The sequence below is a fragment of the Thermobia domestica genome, chromosome 3, assembly GCF_964235325.1.
Source record: "Thermobia domestica chromosome 3, izTheDome1.hap1.1, whole genome shotgun sequence".
In the NCBI taxonomy this organism is placed as follows: domain Eukaryota; kingdom Metazoa; phylum Arthropoda; class Insecta; order Zygentoma; family Lepismatidae; genus Thermobia; species Thermobia domestica.
Window position 1 is genome coordinate 156,309,581 of NC_137456.1, and position 25,322 is coordinate 156,334,902.

Below are 25,322 nucleotides of genomic sequence, written 5' to 3' on the forward strand. Positions count from 1 at the left end.
GTTTTCAATGATACTACTACAGTTGCGTTGTCGTGTACCTGAGAAGATAAATTTCCGAAAAGGGAATTTTTGAAAATTTGAATTTCCTGCTACTTCTTTATACATTTTGGGCGAGAATTCTTCCACTCAGGTACATGATAGGAACATGCAAGTGGTACGATTCGAAACGCTGCTTAATTGGAACAAAAATAATTACAAAACATAATCCTAGAATAAATAGTCTTGGTGCTAGAACTGATTTATTAAATTTTCCTGTCCATTTTTGGGTAATAATTACTAATGTATTGTTATTCAATAAGCTCTAATGTCAAGAGTATTCATTGTAAGATCATGGTTCGTACCTCATTTTGTTTGTAATGATGTAACGTTTCAAACTCTATACCATTCACGTGGCGCTAGCTTGTACCTGGGGGAACAAATTCCCGGAAAAGTTATGTTTACCTGACATTTTTTTTTTCAAATTTGAGCGAGATTTTTCCACTTCTAGTACATAATAGGGAAATTTGAATGATACAGTTAGAATAATTGCTTCATTACCAATGAATTGCGAACTATAATCCTACGATAAAGAGTCTTGACACTAGAGCTTATTGAATAATAATAGATTAGTAGTTATTAGGAAAAATGGGTCGGGAAAAAATAGTAAATGAATTTTACCACCAAGACTACCTATCCCAGGATCATGATTTATACTTCGTTTTGTTTGGAATGAAGCGAAGTTCTTTTGGTAATATTCACATGTCCGTGTCGTGTACCAGAGAGGAAAGATTTACGGAAAACGGGGACTTTATTTTTTTTTACAAAAAAATATTTTCACCAAATTTTGGCGGAACTTTTATTCCTTTAGGTACATATTAGGGACATTTGACTGATACAGTTGGAAACACTGCTTTATTTCAAATACAACTAGGTATAAACCATGATCCTACGATAAATAGTCTTGATACAATAGCTGCTTGACTGAAAGTCTAAAATTTACCTAAAAAAGTGGAAGTCTCAAAAGGGGTCATGAGGAGTTTAATATGTATCTTGTGTTTTATCATATTTCTAACTTGAGTGTCTCCTGAGATAATCCGTTTTTCTGCATTAATTTTGAACGCCTTACGCTCACCACCAAAGGAGATGCGTTTCAATCAGTGACATGATAGAAACCTAGTTCGAAACACTGGTAGATCTAGAATGGTCATTTCGGAAGGGGGTGGATCGCCACCTATGAACGATTAATGTAGGCTTCAAGTACAGAGCTTTAAACTAAATCAGAATAAAGTAGTGGAATGATTTATTTAAAGGCCCATAAAAAGGGGAGCTTTTGTGTTGATCGTTCTCATTGTCCTCCCAGTAGATCCGCCAGTAGAATGTAAGTGCCAACTATATTCCAAAATCCTGCCGTGGTGGCTCAGTGGTAGAACGTTCACCTCTGGTGCATGAGGTCTCTAGTTCGATCCCAACTCACGCCAAGTGGACTTTGCGGTTGACAAACACTGTGTGCGTGGGTTTTCTCGGATTGTACCGTTTCCTCCCACTTTCCTCATTCCACCAATTCATTCATTTCTCATCACCGTCTCCTTTAGCCTAGCTAGCATAACCAAGGGACGTAAAACTCAAAGATTTCATTTCGTTTCATTATATTCCAAAATCCATTTCAATCTGTTCAACAGTGTGGACTTTTATAGTAGACAAACATAAAAACGTTCAGCTTTTAAAAGGATAAGCCTAGCCGATATGCGCGCTCTTTCAATGGGCTGAAATGTATCATAACTGAAACATAGTTGACTCATTTGGACTGTCTAACCCAGTGGTTCCACACTTGCTTGATATTTTTATTGTAAATAATAATATCTATTATAATAGTGAAACCAATTAGTTTTTATATGACTCAACATAACACTGAGCATTATTGCTACCTCTTGAGGTGTTGATTGGTACAGTCTGTCTCCAGTTTAACTAATTATTATTATTAAATTCTTCATGATTTTTAAATTCTAAAATCTGTCTAATCACCTTAGGGGACTTCGTGACACATCGTTTGAGAACCTCTGGTATAACCTAAGGAGTTTCTAAGGCATTGCTTGAATTTTGATCACCTGTTACTCCCGTGCGATACACGTCTTAAACATTCTAACTAGTATAGGTTTCGATTCTATAGTTACCTACAAGTTACCAAGCTAGCATCTCGAATGTGGAGAAAAGTAAACAAACAAATCGAGCACCTATATATTAAAATGCTAGGTTAATATGTTTTCCTTCAAAGAAAAGTTTATACCTGTATGTTTGCCTTCAGTCTTTTCGACAAAGAGGTCTCGAAAACCACAAGTGTTAAAAACGTGTCGTTTTCGCTGATCGATTCCAAATTTTGTGTAGATTGTCCAGTTTTAGTTGAATATTTAAAACACGTGACCGTTATTTCTTTCTTACATTTTTAGGGGTACACTGGAAGTGTTGAAATTTTAAGAAAGTTGATCATATCCTATGAGTTATACATTTCAACATAACATAGTTGTATACAGCGGTTGTATACCTCACAGGTGTTCGTTTCATGTCCAAATGATAATGAAAAACGAAGGATAACCATTTTTTCAGTCTAAGATGAATCTTTATTGTTTGGAGTGTTTTACCCCATGAACATTATATATCACTGACATTATAATTAATTTTGTATGTAATGTATTTACTTATTATATACTACATGCAAGAAGAAAGATAACACTGATCATACATGAATTAGAAACTACTACCGGAAGTAGACTTAAATGTTGCAAACTGTGCGAGATATTGAAAAAAGTAATCGAAAAAATCTCCCTTTTATGGTAAACCCTTCCGATTTTTATAAAGGCGTCTTTCATTTGTGTCTGTAAAGGGACATGTACAGATGTGCGGAATAGCAAGGAGATTTATGCTCATATGTGAATGATATGCTGTGTAGAGAGTACAGGATCAGCTAGTGAAGTATTATAAACGTGAAAATTTTCAAGCATTGTTTTAAACTACTGTCGTAATTAATTAAAGATAATTTATTGAGATTAATGTAACAAACTCATGACTTTGTTTCTTGCCTATCTTTACAGGGAAAGAAGAGGAATTTTGTTAACAAAAAAAAAAAAAAACTGCTCTTTTGAACCAAAACGGAAACCATAGATAGAAGAAATAAAAGTTAATCCATTGAAGATATATCGACAAAAGCCACCAGTAACGAATATTATAAACGTTGGAAAGACGTTTGATCCTTTCTTCAACGATTTGGAAGCCAAGCTTCTTCGACTTTATATATACTGCTCTCACTTCCTTCAAGCGAAGCATAAGGCAGTACGTTTTCTCAAATCCATCAAACAAGCATCCCTCCTCCCACCCCGACTCCAATTGTCTTTTTTTCTTCTTCTTGTTTTCTTTTCCTTAACTTCACCTGAAAGGAAAATCTGGTCTTCAATCTCAGTGCTATAGTTGCTAGGCAACGGTTAATTCATCCTTTCAACATGGTGTGGCGCTGATGTCGACTTTCGACGACAAGGACAGAAGATGCGTTGAGTGGTGTACTTGCGCAAACGCCATTTGTTTGTTAAGCATCGCAAGTGATACAAGACCACCGGGGTTTTAGTGATTTTTTTTTCTGACGATGGCCGAAGGATTATTGTTAATGCTAGTGTTTCTGTCAAGTCAATGGAGTGTTAGGTAAGTAAGAAATTTTTCTTTAAAATTTAATTAATTCTTATTTTTACGCGCAAATAAAAGAGAACAATTCTTTGTATTTTTTAAAAATAATTTTAAGAATTTTGACAGCAATGCTAATGCGTGTCGGCTGCAGTACTTTTGTTGCTTTTTACTATTAGAGTTCTATAAAGAACCGAAACTTTCAATTTGTTTTGACTTTCTGAAATTTTGAAACTTTGTCGGAAACAAGGAAAGTGAATACTTCATTTACATTAAGTCATATAAAAGTTGCCTCCAAACTTTTATCATTTATTAATTAAAACATCGTTTTTAATTTATTGAAATTCACGTTCACGAAACCATTTCTACATTGAATACTATTTTCATATAGTATGATTCTAAAGAGTGTTCCCTTATTTTGTTTTCTGAAATTAATTTTTATTTCCTTTTAAATAAAATTTAAATACAAATTTTACATTGTTAAAATAATTTATATAAACGTTTTGGTTCATCTCATCTATAGAGAAAATTGGTTTTAAACTACGAAATTATTTAGAAATGGAGATGTACTTTAATACCATTGGCGCCTGAGGGGGCAGGGGTCCGGGCCCACCTGGCTCACGAAAATGTATTACATTTCTTAAGATTTTCTTAATATAAATAAAAAGAAAAAATACCAAAGTAATCTAGCAACCAGGAAGATGCCTCCCTACAAAATTTTCTTCGGGCGCCCATGTTTAATATTTAAACTTTTCGCTCACTTTTTTATTTTTTTTCTAGGTAAAATAAATACCGAATAGTTGTGTACATTTTGACATTCTCAGGCGGAACAATTCACAATATCTCAGCAAAACTTATTATGAATAACTTAAAATGTACGCGGTTAATATTTTATTAAATTAAATCTAAGTATAACAGATTTGTATTAAAATAAATTGTGATTTGTTGTCATTTTAATATCAATTACTTATGTCTATTGTAAGTTAACGAAGATGTTGTCATTGCTTCTGTCAGTGATGTTCTGTAACTTAAGTAAACCAGAATATGTTTTTCCACTCTTATTACTCAGTTTTTCAGTCCTCCAACTTTACTTTAATAACCTATCAGAACTTGTATGCATATTTACATTTAAATTTTTACACCATGGGTGTTATATTTTGATACAGATAACTTAATCCGTTACATTAAATCATTCTCAATGTTCACTGCATGAAGAGAAAAAAAATATTTTCATAAAACATGCATATAACTACTACATTAATGTATTAAATGTGTGCATAAGTATGTAACAAGTTGTAAATTGATAACAAATTCGTTTTTTCATGAAGAGGGTCCTTCATTCAATTCCCTGCATTTATAGTCGACAAAATTGAATAATTGTACACATAGGAAAATCTATAGACAGCCAGGGACGCCCGTAGGATTTTTGAAAGGGAAGGGGGACTAAAGATAGACACACAAGCGCCAGCGCGAATACACATATACACTATGTGATCAAAAGTATCCGGACACTCCCAAAAACATACGTTTTTCATATTAGGTGCATTGTCCTGCCACCTACTGCCAGGTACTCATTATCAGTGACCTCAGTAGTCATTAGACATCGTGAGAAAGGAGAATGGGGCGCTCCGCGGAACTCACGGACTTCGAACGTGGTCAGGTGATTGGGTGTCACTTGTGTCAGAAGTCTGTACGCGAGATTTTCACACTCCTAAACATACATAGGTCCACTGTGTTTGATGTGATAGTGAAATGGAAACGTGAAGGGACACGTACAGCACAAAAGCGTACAGGCCGACCTCGTCTGTTGACTGACAGAGACCGCCGACAGTTGAAGAGGGTCGTAAAGTGTAATATGCAGACATCTATCCAGGCCATCACATAGGAATTCCAAACTGCATCAGGATCCACTCCAAGTACTATGACAGTTAGGCATGACTTGATAAAATTTGGATTTCATGGTCAAGCGGCTGCTCATAAGCCACGCATCACGCAGGTAAATGCCAAACGACGCCTCGCTTGGTGTAAGGAGTGTAAACATTGGACGACTGAACAGTGGGAAAACGTTGTGTAGAGTGAGGAATCACGGTACACACTGTGGCGATCCGATGGCAGGGTGTGGGTAATGCGAATGCCCGGTGAACGTCATCTGTTAGCGTGTGTAGTGCAAACAGTAAAATTCGGAGGTGGTGGTGTTATGGTGTGGTCGTGTTTTTCTTGGAGAGGAGTTGCCCCCTTGTTGTTTTGCGTGGCACTCTCACAGTATAGACCTACATTGATGTTTGAAGCACCTTCTTGCTTCCCAATGTTGAAGAGCAATTCGGAGATGGCGATTGCATCTTTCAACAAGATCGAGCACCTGTTCATACTGCACGGCCTGTGGCGGAGTGGTTACACGACCATAACATCCCTGTAATGGACTGGCCTGCACAGAGTCCTAACTTAAATCCTATAGAACACCTGTGAGATGATTTGGAACGCCGACTTCGTGCCACGCCTCACCTGCCTACATCCCTCGTTTCAGCACTCCGTGAAGAATGGGCTGCCGTTCCCCAAGAAACTTTGCAGCACCTGATTGAAAATATGCCTGCGAGAGTGGAAGCTGTCATCAAGGCTAAGGGTGGGCCAACACCATATTGAATTCCAGCAGTACCGATGGAGGGCACCACGAACTTGTAAGTCATTTTCAGCCAGTTGTCCGGATACTTTTGATCACATAATATCGATGCATGTGTACGCATAACACTTCTTGTAAAACAGTGGTTCCAACCTTATTAACTGGCGCTCTTATTCCGTAGACACAGAAAACTTCAAATTACCCTCCCTGCAACTTGTTGGCTTGGCCTCTTTTGCGATTTCAGATGCAGCAAAAATCTCAACTCTTCAATAATAATAATCCCAATTTATATTTATTTTCAGTAAAAGTTCTGCATACCATAGTTGCAGTATTATTTTAACCAGATTTGTTCTTAATGAAACAACAATTCCTACTCAATGGTTATGTTTTTTTTTTAATTCGATTATTTAATCTAACGCTTGTTTGTTGTACAACATTCGTAATATTTATAAATTAGAATGTACCTCATGTCTGTCAATAGAGTGCACTTCGAAATTGGGAACCACTTATATAAAACAAATACTGTTTATGCATAATTCATAAGTTTATTAACTAGAGTAAATATACTGTAGTTTTTAATGTATATAAGTATATTTAAGTTAAATATTCTATATTATACTGCGTCAATAAACTAAAGTGTGTTAGTAAGCAAACCTAATATGCTTTACATTTATTTCGAATAATTTAACCCGCTTTGAAAAATCCTAGAACGCTCATTGTTCTACGGACCCTACGGACCGCAATGTAGACAGTATCATGTTTGAAAAGATTTTCTATTTTACAGCAATCAAAGTATTATCAGCTAAAAACAATTTCATTTGACATTTTACAATGCATCATTGATTATACTGAAACACTTGATCGTTTTACACTGTATATTTTCTTTCTTCAAAACTTTTATAAATATTGTTTCTACCTCGAATCGTCATATTTAAGCCATATAAATTTCTAGAACTTTGGAGACTTACTGAAAACTTACCCAGGGACAAATTAACATCATTATGAGCCCCTGGGTAAACAAATACCCTGGGTCCCTTACGACAAACACGCATAGGAGTAAAATGTAAATGGTCGAAAAATATTCAATACATATTTATTTTATTGACACTTCAACAAAATTGATGTTAAAACATTAAAAATATACTGCACCGGAGCAAATTATAAAATATTTGACGATTACACATGGGTTGAAAAAGCAAAATATCAATAATACCCAGTAAGGCACACTAACTACCATGAAAAGCTTAAGCTCGTTGTCCCCGGGGGTAAGAGGCCATTGGGCTCATAGTTTAAGATGGTATGAGGGTATACAAATGTGCACATGTACGTATAAAATAAATTGTATAGTTACAGTGTAACTGTTTCTGATGATTCACTATTGTCAATTAGTTCATCCAACATTGTTATGCTTTACAATAATACAATTTGAATTAGCTTTCTCTGGTTATATAATAAGCATTCGGTGTGAAAGACTCGGATTCGATTCCCGGTTGTAGCTCATGTAGTTAGAATCTTACGCAGTGTCCTAACGCGTTTCTTCTGTACCCCAGTGCAGAATGATATTTACGGATGTATGTATTCATACAATGAGCGAGTTGTATGTATTCGTAACTTAGTTCACTATGGGCGGATGTCCATTTTTGGCACTTTTTACTTTTTTACCATATATTACAACGTACGGCTTATCACAATAGCCTATCAATGTACCAACTATCTCTCAAAATGCTATGACACTAGTTTCAGAGTAATCGCAATTATAAAAGGCGGCTGTCCACTACAGAATTTCACACTTCGCTTTCGTTTTTAGCTTCTCTTGAAAAACTAGATTTTTTGCCATCCGCCCTTTGTGAACTAGGGTATATGTATATATACAGTAGACTTCGTACTATACGGCTTAGTGTGGCGGAAGGATAAGCCGGATAACAAAAATGCTGGATAGGGTGGAGTTCTATAATTATTCACATCTTATCCCACCCATACTATTAAAAAACATACTTTTTATACCAAAACCTTCTATTAATCGTATTTTTTGACTTTGTAGTACAGCCCAGTACTTTATAAATATTTATTATGAAGGCCTACTGTACTATACATTTTATAATTTATTACAGAAAAAAAGCCCAAGAGTAACAATATTGTACACATTTTGAGATAAATTTAATAATTTCAATTTCCACCATCAGTGCCGGATTTACGTATAAACTAAACAATCTATAGCTTTAGAGCCCCACTCGCTTAGTGGCCCAAAAACTTTTAAAGAAAGAAAAACTTATTGTAATGTAATTTCCAAATAACAAGAAAAAACAAATAATAAGATAAAACACACATACAACAATGGTGTTTTGTATTGTTATGTACTAGGCTTTTATGAAGCAAGTAATTAGGCTCTATTCCTCAGACCCATTTGTAATAATTCCCCTGTTATCCAGCCCCGCTTATAATGGAGCCCCTCTGTAATAATTCCCCGTTTCCCAGCCCTGCTGGTAATGGGCCCTTGTTTCCATTAAGATATCCATTAGGTTCATATAGCTTGACGTGTAAAGGGCCTAGAAAACTTGAACTATAAAGGGCCACTTTTAATAGCTTAGGGCCCCATCAAACCTAAATCCGGCACTGTCCACCATACATAGTAATAGTTCGCGTACCATGGGTTGAAAAACAATGATACACACTGTACACACATAGAATTTTAAAATAAACAAAAGATTAACGTAAAATATAGTCCTAATTCTTAGAAAAGGGTTAATCCAACTGAAGTGGTCCAAAGATGAGGAAAATGGTTGCTCGACCATCTCCAAAAATAATATAAATTGCAGTGTGATGAACCTTGTGTATGAGAAGGTCAATAACATCATTCACATTGTCGTATGTACAGTCACGAACATTAATAAATGGAGGCAGAAGCCATTATTTCTTATGGCTCCAATCCCCATTTATTAATGTTGGTGACTGTACAAGTGTTCCTGAATGGCGGGCATCTTTGTTGTCGGTGAAGTACCATTTATTGCATTTGCAAGCGTTTACGAAAACTATAGTTGCTCTGCACGTACGAATCAGCCGAACTCCAAACTAAAACGAATGTTTAGAGGAGAGACTGAGGTACACGGAGACTTGCTTCTAAATAAGTATGCAGGGTTGAAATCAATACATGACATCACTAGAAAAACTACAGAAAATTACACTTTTAAAGAAGCTGTAATTTGGAATGGCATAAAATGGGGAGTTCAAAAGTTTTGTGCTGAATACTATTGCATGTAAAGAGTCTGTAGAAATATCTACAGCTATGATACTACTGGCAACCCGCCATGGGATAGATCTATGGGGGTCCGAAAGTTGAAGTTCGTGATTTTGATGCCTTGTTTGGGGCGTAATATCTCAGGAGGGCAAAGACCTAAAAATTGCTGCTTAAGCCACAAAGTAATTCTGTATGTGAATAAACTATTGCAAAAATATCATGACTGATATTACATGGCGTATTTGTGGCAAATAGGTAAAATAATTGTTATTTTCCTTCTCTTCTACAGCATTACAACAATAGCTTTTAGCAGCTTAAGTTCTCTCAATTACACGATTTAAGCAGTGTTCCAAACTTGAGTGTTGCAATGTTTATCATATCTCTGGAAAGGTTTGAGATATCGAAGGGGTGTAAATGGCAAAATAATTTACACATGCATTACAAACCATACAAATAACTAGATATTATACTTATCTCAACATTTTTTCGAAATAAATGCTTTCAAAAAAATTAAAAATTTCAAGCCCTGGTAATTTCGTTCTTATTCATTCGAAACAAGTCATACCATGACCATTGTATCAACACTAAAGAACTTTCGATGTGCATTATCTTGTGCATCTTCGTTATGCTGTATTTGCGTTACAGGCTTCCAAACTTTGGATGTTTGTGATATTATAACATCCTTAGTTTGCAACACTGAATAATAAAAGTGGTATTTTAAGTTTACGTTTGACACGTTAATTTGAAATATGTAATAATCTGACGTAGTGGCATTTGAAAAATATAACTTTATACTGGGTTGGCAACACTGTTTGTTGAGTTCTTTTGTTTAATACATACAAAGATGTCCCCTTCTTATAGTTGATTCGTGCAAAGTTTCGCTTTTATCTCTCTTTTGGTTTGTCCATTATAGCGGATCGTCAACATAAATTGTCCACTCTGTAGAAGTGGCAATGATCATGGAGCTGGAAAGATGGAACAAATGCCACTTGCAAGCTTTTGCACAACTGAACACAAACAAAAGCGGGTCTAATTGCTGAATCATGCGTAGTTTTTAAGATCTAGCATGAAACATATCAAAACATTTAGTTTTTTCCGGGCTACGACCATCGTCACGCGTCTGCTTTCTTCGCGTTTTTACCATGTCCTCACTTTTTTCTGCATGTAATATCAGTCCTGATTTTTTGCAGTAGTTTATACACATACATAATTATTTTGTGGCCTAAGCAACAATTTTTAGCACTTTGCCCTTCTGAAATATTACGCCCCAAAAATGGCATCAAAATCACAAACTTCAATTTTCTTACCCCCATAAATCTACAGTTCTAGTAGTATCATAGGTGTGGATAGTTCTACAGACTCTTTACATGCAATGGTATTCAGCACAAAACTTATGACCCCCCCCCCCCACTTTATGCCATTCCAAAATACAGCCCCTTTAAAACTGCATTTTTCTGTAGTTTTTCTAGTGATGTCATGTATTGGTTTGCAACCCTGCATATTTATTTAGAAGCAAGAGTGTATGTTCTCCGTATACCTCAGTCTCTCCTTTAAACATTTTTGTTTGGAGTTCGTGTGATTCGTACGTCCAGAGCAACTGTACTTTACGTAAACGCTTGCAAATGCAATAAATGGCACTCCATCTATAACAAAGGTGGCCGTCATTCAGGAACACTTGTACAGTCGGCAGCAAAAAACCTGCAACATGAGCATGTAAGTTTATTGTGAAACTACGCCTAACAGCGCAGAGAATCAACATAACGTCTAAGTGGCACGAATCACGCCAGGAGAAACTTCGGCGTCCTCCCCTGCACACTTATTTTGGAGTAAAAGACTTCGTCGTTCCACAATAAACTTATATGCTCATGTTGCAGATTTCTTGCTGCGGACTGTACATACGACAACGTGAATAGTGTTATTGATCTTCTCATGCACAAGGTTTGTCACATGCAAAGTTTTATGATTTTTGGAGACGGTCGAGCAACCAACTCTGGAACCACTTCGTATGGATTGACCCAAAAATGATTTGACCATGGTTTACTGTTCATCGACAAATGGTTACATAACGGTGAAAAGATTACCTAAAAAGCGCCGGAACTTACAATTTCAAGATTTGATAAAAAAAAAAAAAAAAAAAAAAGTCCTTAAGATTTGATAAAAACGTCCTTGATAGATGGCTGCTTCTTCTTGAAAAAATTGCCTTTTTTATGAATTCATTATAAATTGCGTTTGTCATTTACCGTATAATATATTTAAAAATATTTTAATTTTTTTACAGAGCTTTTTGTTTGTCTATTTCTGTTTTGAACTAGCCTGGATAGTACGGAGGCTGAATAGTCGAGAGTCTCGTATATGTGTTGTAGAAACATGATTTTTGAAGAAATCAAAATAACGAAACATTTAAGTTGAAAATATATATTAATGCATTACAAGATTTCATAATTCGTAATAATTTTACATTTTACTACATTTTAACTATCGAACAGAGATAAAAACGAGTTTCTACTAATGTGAAATTTAATAATATGGTCTATGTATCAAGGGTAGCAAGAAACAGATATACAAAAAACAAACAAAAATAAAGGGATAACATAAGTACTCAGTAATAAGTAATATGAGATACAAATAGTGGGTGTGTAACCTCCAGTCGAAGCAGAATCCAGGCGGTGCACTGCTTGCATTGTAAATCTGTTGGTCCATGTCACACATACACAGTGTGGCTATTTGAAATCGAGACCGGAGCTGTAGAAAATAAAGAGTGAACATAGAAAGTTTCTTACCTTGAATGATTCAAAATAAGACCCTTCTACATTCATACATCGTTGTGCCCTGCCCGTCAATGCACAGAAAGGTTGCTGGAAGTCCTTTGCGGAATGTTGTTGAAAATCATTGCCTAGCCATCTTCATGGCCGTTTCGTCATCTAAGTATGAACCTTTGAATGCAGACCTGAGTTTAGGAAATAGAAAATAATCATATGGAGCCAGATTTGATCAATACGGAGGAGGACAATACACAGATCCCCTTTTGAGACAGAAAGTCTTGCACAATCACTGCTCTGTGACTTGGAATATTGTCATAGATCAGACGCCACTGAGCATCAACTCGATGCTCGGGCCTCACACCTGTGATACGTTGCAGTAACCGCTTCAATACCTCAAGGTAAAATGAGACATTTATCGTAAAAAAGCAAACAAAAAATCAATGAGTAAGAGCTTGATATTGGATTTTCACTGGTGTAGTCTTTTGGTTTGTGAGAGTCAGAAGACTCCCACTCTGTACTCTGATGTTTTGTCGACGATTCATATTGAAAAACCCCATGTCCCATATCCAGTGGCGTATTTACGATTTTGTTTCGGGGAGGGCTTTGCTAACTTTCGGGGGCGGCTTTGCCTGAAAATCTAGAAATTCTGCAAGATATTTCATATACTTTATTATAGTAAGTAAGATTTCGGGGGGGGCTTAAGCCCGGAAGCCACCCCCTAAATACGCCACTGCCCATATCTTATGTCCAGTAACGATATTCAGGAGGAAGTTAGGGTCCCTATAATCGGTAGCAATCAGTTCTTCGCATGATCAACAATGTCATTTTTGGTCATTTGTTAAGGAATGAGGCACGAAAGGGGCGCAGACCTTCCTCTTGTTGAGATCTAGGGTTATTATTTACAGTTTCTTTATTCACGTGCAATTCCTCAGAAGGATTTGCAGGGTCACATTTCGGTCTTTCGTGATCAGTTACCTCAACTTTCTTCACCAATTCCTGTGTTTTCACTGTCCTTGCCGCTCCAGGATGTTCGTCGTCTTCGATTGACTCTGTTCCTCTCTGACACGCCTGTGCCATGCAAATACAAGCAGACGGAGCAAACAAGTGCCACCATATACTTATTGGAACATTTTATAAGTTTCTGTAACATTTTCACCCAGACGCGTACAAAATTTGATGTTCGCTCTTTGTTCCAAGGTGAACACACGACGCATCTTAGCAAGATCTGTGAACATTCACGACGCTCATACACGTAATTATCAGTCAAAATTAATGCACTTGGTATCAGTTAGTCAAGAAATAGAATCTCCTGAAAACCTATGGACATAATGTCATCCATCATTATTGAGTAACTTAAAGAAAATGAAGAATTGTCGTGGTTAAGGAGCATTTTTGCTGTTCCTGCTAAGGTTCGATCCTAGCTGGAATTACATACCGGTACGTAGTCTTCATTTCGATATCACGCTAAAAAATGTTTCGTGTAGTAGGTCCTGAGAATGGGATAACAATCTCTTAAATAAAAATATACAGAAATAATAAATAACCATGGTTTAAAACACTAGCAGTGTCACAAGTACACCACGTCCTGGAGTTTGGTTAGAATAAGAAAAATAACTGAATGGTGTGCAACTGAACCGACATTCAAGTACAGTTGGGTTATACACTACTAAGTAATATGTAATAACTTCCTATGATAATACATGGGTGAGGTGACATATCTTGAGATCAATTGATAGAACGTCTGTCTCCATCAACAAACTGCAAACCTCTACATCCTGGCCAAAGTAGTCCTTGAGATTTTGGACGGACACCCACAGGAATAGACAGAGTAAAAGGATATGAAAGAGTTTTAATTAGTAAACCAAACCCCTTGAAGAAGAAAAAAACAGCGATAACTGGAAAGAAGAGCTTTAACTTTGCTTTCAATTTTCATTAACAATTGAACCAGAAACGTGATTTAGTGTGGGAAGAGCCAGTCTAGCCTTCCTTGAGTTTCATATATATATATACAAGGGCTATTTTTAAGTAATTTCCGATGATACATAGAAACAAAACTAGTAAAGATAGTGCCATATATTTTTGGTTAATTTCCTCTGTACACTAAACTATTTTTCTACATAGTCACCATGTTTGTTTAAGTATTTATCATAGCATTTGACAAGTTTTTGTATGCCGACGTCGTAGAAATCACCTGCCTCGAACGAAGTCAATCTTGAACCGTTGCTTTCACTGCAGCTATTGGCTATGTTTGTTGTTTCTGTCGAAATACGCCAGCGCGCTGTCTCCCAGCATGCCATGCGCATGAGGCAATACCAGTTGCAGTTGTAGCGTCAGTGTGTGTAGTTTAGTGAGGGCAGTTCAAATATTTTGTCACCTACTGCGGGGACCATCCATAGGTCGTGTTGGACCAAAAAGGTCGAGAACAAATTATTACTGGGCTTTGTCTAATGATCCTAGTGGGTGATTTGGTTGCATGTTTTGAAAACCATAAGTTTTCTGACAATATGGCAGCCAAGGTCAAAGGTCGCCGAAAATGACTTTATATCAGAAATTTTTAAATATATTTAAAACGATTGTTTTTATTAAAATTGCTTTCTACAAAAGTTGTTCAGAATTAAATTTTCAGCAAATGTACTATTTATCTTTTTATCCAGTGGCGTAGCGTGATCAAAAATTTGGAGGGCAAGTATTTCCTAAACTATGTTATAAATATCTGGACCATACAAATATACATTTGATAAAGAGGTAAGTAGATATTTCAGGCCAGAAATTTGGGAACATGTACCTCCCTGTTTCGTTTCCCCCTCTGACGCGACTCTCTTGCCTAAAGCCTGCTTTTATTTCAAAAATGCGTGCAAAGTTGAATGCTGATATATAACATAAACGTGTACGCCACTGTTAAACTTTTTTACTATAATTATTAAAAGTAATTTCCACTAAATTATTTCATTTATCAGCAGAGCAATAGATATATTCGAATTCACTAGCTTCCATTTATTTCAACCTTGTTACCTCCTTCAATTAGGCCTACCTTTATTCATTAAAACTCGTAACACACTCTAATCACAATGTCGTAATCTTCGAATATACTAAATACCATCAACTTTTACTACTTATTTACACATAACTCACTTGACATTTTTGTTAATCCATGTCCTATATTCCAATCCCAATTTCAATAAATAACAACAATCTACCTAGCAACACACTTCTTTTTCTTTCTAGTAAGTATATTACAAATTTAAAACATTTCTCGCTCCAACTAATATTCTTAAACCTAATGGGGCGTTTGTACTTAGTCGATTTGTAGTCGATTCAGTTGAACTAACGTCACTTTCGACTAAGTGGACTGTGTAAACAGGATTTCGACTGAATTGTCTGCTGGTCGAAAGCCACTAATCGACTAACAACTGAATTGAAAGATGTTCTATTTTCTGTGGTCGATTCGATCAGATTGCCCAGTAAAGATGACTAGGTTCCCTAGTGTAAACACCTGATTCCAGAAAGTTTTCAGCGGAAAGGAAAAGTGTCTTGGAAATGGCCCGTTTCGGTACAGCTGAGATGATATTACTTTTATAATAATTATTATATGAAAAAAATGAATAAAAAAAGCTCTTTACAGGAATATTGCTGCTATAGGAACAGCACTAGAAGCAATTATTCATCAAATGAATTTAAACATCACAACTGCGGATCTACGGAATAAAATTAAAAATATCAAAATGCTTCGAAAAGGTTGGGTGCAGGTGTGGAAGAAATATCCCAACCAAAGTAGCTTGGTTGGGTTCATGAAGTTTATCACTTTTTACACTACATTATTCAATCTCCATTAGTATGTACAGGCAGTGGCGTAGGGAAGGGGGGCAGAGGGGCCGCCCTCCCCCCAAAGCGGTCCGACAATGTACTTTGGTGTTTGTAATTTTTTATATATTTTTATGTTTATCTATTTTTTTGTTTATAATTTTTCTATATGTACCTATAACAGCACTTGCCCACCCCCAAACACACATCCTGGCTACGCTACTGTGTACAGGTTTACTTTTGCCGCACCACTAGAAAGAATTGTTGCAAAATTATAATTCTTTTACTAATTTTCTTCTTATTATCCTCTAAAAGATTTCCACTGGGCGACATGAACATATTGCAATTGTCATAAATAAAATTCAAAGAGGCCACAAGTAATTGCTGAAAAACTACAATTATTTTATGATTTGCGTACAAATACGGCTTCCGGATATGTAGAATAAAAGCTACAATGAAAAAACACAAACTAACCTGTGCTAGATGACAAGAACAAATGTTATCAACCCGAGTCAGCGCTCGGTGAAGCTGGTGGTAGCGCGGGGCAGTGGTGTCCGAAGGGACCAGGCGCGCCAGGGATGGTAGGTATGCGCGCAATCGAGGGTAGTGGAAAGAATTTGATTTTGGCAATGATACGAGTTTTAATAGCACTTGTAATGGTTAAATACTAGTAACGCTCTACTTGTAAACATAAAATATAGGTCCTATAAACTGTGCAGAAATGTGTTGCCGGTGGAAAAAAGCACCTAATAGAGCCGTGTTTCATATATACTTACTTATTTTATTCATCGTAAACAACTTGTAATAATTTTACACTAGTAGCTCTACACTTGTAAACCTAAAATACAGTTTTATTACTTTGTATTTAATTCTGATGCCTGCAGAAATGTGTTCCTTATAAACATGATTTTTCATGCAAAGTATTGAATCTTACTGTAAATCTTCTAAAATGGCCAAAACAACACCTGCACCCGTTAGTAACATGGTGTGTGTTATGATATGGCCTGTTAAAAATACTCTAATATATGTGCTAAGCAAAGGTTTCGCCGTTTCTATCCTGTATGGTTTAGATACCATTCTCGCTTTGCCTTCGGTGCGTGCGGTCTCGGTTTCGATTCCCGGTGGGGCACTCGGTCGAAAAAGTGTAAAAAGCTTTTTCAGCTAAATCTAAATACTAAATTCTACCATTCTCGCTTTTAGTAGCTACCAGAGCCTTATCCTTGGCCGCCTCGAATTTCAGACCTTACGACTCCAGAAAATGCTCTGTAGGATATCATCAAATCACACGTCAGGAAAAAGCGGTACGTAGACAATGCGGGCAAGTGTGCTTGAAGCTTTCCAGCTCCTGAAGCCACAGCTGCTAAAGTAAATGAGTAGAACGACACAAAGGTGTATCAAGCTGTGCAGTATTATTAAGCATTATTAGTGTAGGGATGAAATAAGTGCAGGTGTAAAGGAGCTTTCTGGCCACCCTGCAGAAAGGAAAAGATCAAATAACAGAACCAGGTGGAACAAAGTATTGTTTTATATGTAAAATTTAAAATAAAAGTTCACACGTTTATTTTACTATATCTATGTTTGTTGTTTCCTTTTGATAAAGCAGCTGTTCTGATCCAAATTGCATTTACAGTATATTTCAGTAATTACCTTCTCCCCCTCTCCGTGTTCAAAATATGGTTTACAGCAAATTGTTACCACCAGACATTTACCAATTTAAAACCAATTAATACATCATTTTGCATCAGTAGCGCAGAAAATGGATTTTAGTGGATGGAAAATGTTTCCCCTTCCTTCCTATCAGAATATAGGTGAAGAAAATATACATATAAGAGAATTTCTTTTCTTCTTTGCGTAAACTTCTTGAAACAGTTGATTTTTTTTCTTTGTTTGTTTAAATGATACTTCTTGGTAGAGCTCATGGGTTGCCTGAGAGAGAGAGAGAGAGAGAGAATAGACTGATTCTTCGCAATGAGACCGAGATCTTCCAATAAGAAAACATACTTTTTGGAGTGATGATGGCACATGTTACGTGGTTTACTGTGGGCAAGACGTTTGCTCGAGACATCCCAATGTCTCTCTTCTGAAGCTCTGACTAGAGTTCCCACCTATCCGTCACACTTCATGCATATAAGGTGTAAGAGAGAGAGAAAAATGTACTAGCGGTGCTTTTTCCGTAACAATGAGGGCCTCCTCGTGGTTAAGCGGGTAGTGTACACGACTTTAGTGTGGGAGACCCGGGTTCAATGTCCGGCGGGAGTTCATGTGGTTGGGATTCCACGTTACGTTGTAGGTCAACGTCTCATATAGCCTCGCTGCTGAACGGGACCATAAACTAAAAAATCAAATCCAATGAAATTAATACGTAATAATGTAACATGTGTTTTTATAAGCGAGCGACTCATATTTAACAAACTGACAAACTCATATTTAAAATACGCATAGTCTTAAAACAAATCGTCCTTTACTTGATTTTGTCTGCCCAAGACTGACTATTAATTAGTATTCATTACGATTGCGTTATCCCCAATGCATTGATTTAGAGCTCTATACCTAACTCTGGAATCGAAAACCTGTGCAATATATTTCACATGTTTATACAGCAGGTCAAAGTCTATCACTATGCCAAGTTTGATCCCGATCAGATGAGTTCAATGGATAACTTAATATTTTCGAAAACTACTACTCAAAATTTGACACGGCCAGAACTGGGGAACCAAAATCTCGCACAACATAACTCACACGCTTACGAAGCAGGTGAATGCCTTCTAATATGCTAAGTTCATTCCTGACCGAATGAGTCAAGAATAGATTATGACTTTTTTGGTTTCGAAAGCATAACTCAAAATTTAACCGTACACACCTCGAGAATTGAAAGCCTGCACAACATAAAATTCCATACTATTATACACTGCTCCACAAAACTTAAGCAACTCGAAGAAAGTGGCAGAAAATAAAACGACACGATCACTGCACCAAGTATAATGAACAAACAGACGGTCCAGATGCACAATGCAACACAAGTGAAGACGAACAATACAGTTAGGATGTACAGGGTGACCAAAAAGTTCAGCACAACGATACCTCAACAGGTGAAGCTGGGTTGTGCGAGGGCATAGGCAGTCAATATGGCATGTAACCACCACGAACAGCTATACAGGCACGACATCTGGCCTCCATGCTGCAAATCAGAGTGTTGATCAAGTCTTGCGGCAGATGGCGCCACTCCTCGAGGAGAGCTGTTTGCAGGTCAGGGAGAGTGTGTGCTGGTGAACTGCGCTGCGCTATTCGCCGCCCAAGAGCATCCCACACATGCTCGATGAGATTCAAGTCCGGCAGGCCATGCAATACGCGTAATGCCTTCGCTCTCCAGATACTCGGACACACGATATGCACGGTGTGGGTGGGCATTGTCATCCATAAACAGGAAGTCTGGGCCAAATGCTCCGCTGAAATTGCACACATGTGTATTGAGAATTTCATTCAGGTACCGTTGTGCTGTCAAAGTGCCATGTTGCACAATATGGAGGTCCGTTTTCCCGTCCAGCATAATTCCACCCCACACCATAATGGAACCACCGCCATAGGAGGGCCGTTTAGCAATGAAGTTTGGATGATAGCGTGCTCCTGGCTCTCTCCACACTAAAGTCCGATCAGAATCTGACGACAGGTTGAATCTCGACTCATTGGAGAACATGACACGCGCCCACTGGTGTTCCCCCATACAACATGTTCCTGACACCATGTGAAACGCGCACATTTGTGCTCCAGTTTCATGGCACACACAGCGCAGGCCTTTTTGCATACAGTCCTGCTCTATCGAGTCGCCGACGAACAGTTTCACGACTCACGCGTTGTCCTGTAGCCTGAAACAACTCATTGGCCAGGTGAGAGCATGAAGCTTGACGGTTACGTTTGACAGAAATTGTGAGAAATCGGTCCTCGACGGCCGACGTCTTCTTCGGACGGCCTCCTCCATGACGTCTACTGACTTCACCTCCATTTTGAAAGCGATTGCACAGCCTCGACACAACACTTTTGTTCACGTTGAATTCCTGCGCCACTTCCACTTGCGATCGGCCAAATTCCACCGCCCAATTGTTTGCTCGCGGTCAAAGTCACTCAAATGTCGTCTACCAGCCATTTCAAGGTGTGTACCCCACACAAGAACCACTAACTCAATGCTTGGAGCCTCGGACACTACTGTGCTGTGGTGTACGGCTCATGGCATAAGTTGTTCACCGCGCTTGCAACGATGCTGCTTATGCGATAGAGTGGGTGCTCGACTTGCCTGTGTGTCTCTGTGTATGTGCATGCCACTAACCAGTGTTTGAATGGGCATCACACGTCACTTATACCACGTTCTCTCGGGTTGCTTAAGTTTTGTGGAGCAGTGTATATCACGTAAAGATCCACCACAATGTCAAGTTTTAAAACAATTGGATAAGTTCGGTTGAACTTGTACGTTTTATGGTTGTTAATTTTACTGAGAAAATCAAATAAAGCACCATAATAACGAACTAGGACAATATTTAAACAATATATCCTCTATATCGTATACACGTAATATACATAATTAAAAATGACCAGTTTAGATAGCATGTAGCCCATACATAGGAATATATTTTACGTCCCTACCAGCATGACGCTTTTTTTTCATTTTGAAGACTCTGAATAATAATGTGTAAACTAAATTCAAATACCTGTGCTGATCACTGATAGAGCGTTCACCTCCGGCACTTCGGGCCCCTGGTTCGATCCCAGCTCGCGCAGTGTGGACTTTGTGGTGATCAAACACCGTGTGCGTGGGTTTTCTCGAGGTTCTCCCGTTTCCTCCCACTTTCTTCATTCCACAATTTCATTCATCTCTCATTTTTCACCATCTCCTTTAGCCTAGCCGGCAAAAGCGTGGGACGTAAAACCTAAAAATTTCTTTTCATTTTCATTTTTCTTTTCAAAATTTCTTAACGTCTTCACTCTACAATAAGTTGGAACCGCAAATACTAGTAAATTTCAGCCACTTTCAATTTTGGCTGTGTATTGTGGGTGATGAAGGTGTATTCTCTTGAATCGATTGTTAAAAGGCACTAATTGCTATCTATTACCGTTGTTGTCCTATTGCGATCAATGTTGAAACCGGAAATAGTTGACTTTTAACATTTTCTTTCTTTCTTTCTTTCTTTCTTTTTTTTTTTTTTTTTTTTTTTGAATAGAGGGTTAATGGAGGAGGTGCAACCTATTCTTGTGACTCTGAACTGAACCTATTGCAATAAAAAAACGCTTGTCGATATCTTTTACCATTTTACTCAGTGGAAATCAGTGTTGAAACCGGAAGTAACAGTAAATATCAACCCCTTCTGGTTGTAGTAGAGTGTTGCGAGTGGTGACGAATGTTCTCTTGAAATGTTGAATCGATTTACAAGAAACCGTTTGTGCTATCTATTACCATTTTGGTTCTATGGCGATAAATGTTATAATAAAATCGGAAGTAGTTAATTAGAATAATTTGAACAGAGAGCTAACGCAGGAGATGAAATTTGTTGTTGGAACGCTTAATCGATTACAAAAAAAAAAAAAAAAAAAAAAACTTTCTAGATATCTCTTAACATTCTTGCCTTAATACTTGTCGACAGACAGACGAACGGGCAAAGTTGTTCTATAAGACTCTATAGCATAGTTTGAAAGTCTAATAATAGGCCTAACTAAATTAAAGTAACAATGAAGTAACTTCCTTTCTGTCTGTGTACTCATTGGACAATTCAGAAGATCACAGGTACATTCTGATTATCCTTAGGACATTTCCTATTAACTTCTATTAGAATGCATTCTAGACATTCTTTGTTCACTGATATAGCATTTGAGACCATTTTGGGCTGGTTAAATAGTGACCAACACTAGTTTAAAAAAAATGAAACTACATTTAAACAGTAATTAGTTTTCCCGGTGTACTTGTTAATATGGTAAGTTGAATAATGTCGCTGGGTTTTATGTTACTTAAACAATTTAATGTTTTCATCTAATAATTACTTTTCTGCACAAGAAATAACATTAAAAAAATTGATATTCTATGAGGTGCACACCAAGAGTACTACTGTTTTGTTCTAAGGTCCACATTTTTTGTCATTTCAGGAAAGTAACTGCGGCGTCGAAGACCTCTATCCGTCTCTAAGCAATACAGGTTTTGTTCACTAGGTAGCAATAGTTGAGTTGAGTTGACTTTGAGTTTAACGTCCCTGTCAGCAGCGAGGCTATATGAGACGTCATATGGCAATAGTTGAGTCACAGTGTTTGAAAGAGTAAGATGCGTTTCTTATACTGTCCGGGAACATGGAATTTTTGGATGAAGAGCAACGGGTAATTGTAAAATTCGTTATCACAGCTAAATGTTGTGCAGATGATATTCATCACCAATTGGAGGGTGTATATGGTGACAGTGCTCTTGCAGAAAATACTGTTACGAAGTAGGTGCATGAGTTCAGAACAGGGTGAACGAGTGTGAAAGATGAACAGAGGTCTGGACGTCAAAAAATAACAGTATCAACTGACGCTAATATTATCCGTGCTGAAATTTTCATCACGGAAGATACGGCGTGTCACCATGCAGGAGATTTGTAATACACTGGAGCTAATAATAGAAACAGTAAAACGAATAATCACAACAATACTACGCCTGAGGAAAGTTCCTTTTCTCTGGATTGCACGACTGCTTAATGACGATCAAAAAGAGAATGGCTGACCACGGCATTGAACTTCTGAAACTATCCACCCTACTCATCAGATTTAGAACCAATTGATTTCTGGTTCTTCCCAAACCTCAAGGGTTCTTTTCGTGGACGCCATTTTGCAAGTAAATAATCCCTGGGAAATGTTATTTTCCAGTATCTGAAACATACCCCAATGATGACTATACCACATGCTACACAAAATGGACGCAACGATAGCAACTGTGTATCAATAAAGTGCGAGAGTTTGTTGAGAAATAGAGACAGGTTAGTTCCCTGTATGTCCTTGTTCTTGGAAATTAGAACGAATCGGTACGTACTATTGATGTGCGTCTTGTATTATAGAAGATTCAAAATCTCTTTTAAGAATCTGAAAGCTCAATTTTTAAGAGTATGAAATTAAGGTTGTAATTTCAGTGTACGATCTTATTCATTTTGGCTGGAAAGTCATCGATTCTTTCAAAAGTCTCATTGTTTGGATCACAATTTAACTGGAACATTTTAAGTAGCATCGTCTATGCAAAGGCGCCGATTTCTCTGTAAATTGGGGAGGCATTCAGTTGTATATTCATAAATGCAATAGGGGGCCCACATGAGCTTTGGTGGGCCCGGGCACCCCCGGCACTCCCAGGATCGGCGCCTTTACGTCTAAGACGTGTGTTGTATTCTGTTTTCAATATATGGTATCATTATATATCCTTCTGTACTTGTTGATGAATGTTGTATGAAAATTTCTCTGATCACATTGATACGCATATTGTACTTTTATAGTATGTACCACGAACATCCACTGAGCTAGAGTCAATATTTACTTCATTGTTGCCTTCATAGACTGAAGGTAGTTTCAATTGGCTTTGTAGTTAGTTCTACTGCTTTCTCTCTCATAAGGAACGGACAGGAACATGACATTCGGACATCTATATCAAATCTAGTCCTTTCGATAAACATAACCAAGATATTTTCATAGAGGAAAAATTAGGTGCCATGGACAACGGAGTAAGTCCCTGGGATCCATTAACGTGTTAGTATAAAGAAAATCGTTGACTCGCGGCGAAAAAGCTGTTGCATCAGCACTTCATTAGAAATTTATGGTTTATAGTTCGTTCTCTTTAGCATGAAACAAGCTTTTCAGAGGTGCTATATATTGGGGTCCATAACGTACCTGAACAGGAAAAATTGGGAAAATGTCGGGAAAATTCCCTCCAGAAATCCCTCCCATTGACTTTGGTCCCCTTTGGAGTGGCCTTGGATAAAAGCACACAATCCAAATGTATGACACAGTAAGAACGGAATAGAGAGCAAAACGGTATGGAATTGGGGGTGTTGGTGGCAGTGCTGTGGCGTGGAAAATCAGCGCCAGGGGCAAGAGTATACGACAGCGCCCACGCACATATGAGTGAGGTCAACAGATCAGCCGCATGGTTGGTGAGAAGCGTAAGAAAATTTTCAAAACTGAACCCAGCTTCTCCTTAATTTTGAGCAATTTCTATTATTTTTTTTCCTTCCATTTTATACATGTTCACATGCATTTCCCTTCTTTTCTTTTCTTTTTCCGTTCCGAATTTTGCGCCCCTTTCACTTCGGCGTGGCATCCGGGGCTGTCGCCCCGCTTGCCCTCCCCACGAAACGGCACTGGTTGGTGGATAGAGATTAATAGGGGTTATCCCAATACAACTGTAGCACAGTTGCTGTTTAAAACGCTTGCTTCATTCTGCAGAGAATGGGGTACAAATCTTGATATCAGGATAAATAGTACTCCGTTTATATTTTCTATATTACGTTCTCTTTATAGGTCAAGTCATAGGTTCAATTTTGTATGTCAGAGCGTATATAAATACAACTTTTCCCCTGATACCTATTTCGTCTATCAAAACAAAATTTGTTACGCTCATTTCTTATCCCCTATAGTATTGTTCGAGATACATTTGGATTGTGTGCTTTTACTCAGGGCCACTCCAGAGGGGACCAAAGTTGATGGGAGGGATTTCTGTAGGGAATTTTCCTAACATTCTCCCAATTTTCCCCGTTCAAGTATGTTATGGACCCCAATACATAGCACCTTTGGAAAGCTTGTTTCATGCTGATGAAAATGAACTATAAACCATAACTTTCCAATGAACAGTGTTGATGGAATAGATATTTCACTACGAGTCTACGATTTTCTTTATACTAACACGTTAATGGGTCCCAGGGATTTACTCTGTTGTACATGGCACCTAATTTTTTCTTCATGAAAATATCTTTGTTATGTTTATCGAATGAACTAGGTTTGATTCGGATGTCCGGATGACACGTTCATGTCCGTTCCTTGTCAGCTTCTGGTTTGATTCCTGCTGGGAGATCATGTGGTTAAGATTCCTCGTTAAACTCTCTAACCTTTACTTAATTCAAGTTTACGTCTCCTGTAGCCTTTGCGCTGACAAGATAGTTAGTACCAAACAAATGATACATAACTAACAGACATATGATTATTTAGGGTTGAAACGGGGAGAAACTGTCCCCCTGGACAATGAAATCAATTCTTCTCCCTAGGCTATGTTTTC

The 25,322-nt window shown here is 37.6% G+C and overlaps 1 protein-coding gene across 1 annotated transcript in view; it reads left to right on the forward strand.

Annotated features, from left to right (window-relative positions):
* Window positions 1-3,102: 3,102 nt before the first annotated feature.
* The window catches only part of LOC145680823 (gamma-aminobutyric acid receptor subunit beta-like), a 446,609-nt gene continuing 424,389 nt past the window's right edge, over window positions 3,103-25,322 (forward strand). Inside the window, exon 1 of the mRNA XM_081751911.1 lies at window positions 3,103-3,666. Within this exon, the coding sequence (XP_081608037.1) occupies window positions 3,611-3,666 (56 nt within the window). The 5' untranslated portion in view covers window positions 3,103-3,610. The remainder of the gene's footprint in view (window positions 3,667-25,322) is intronic.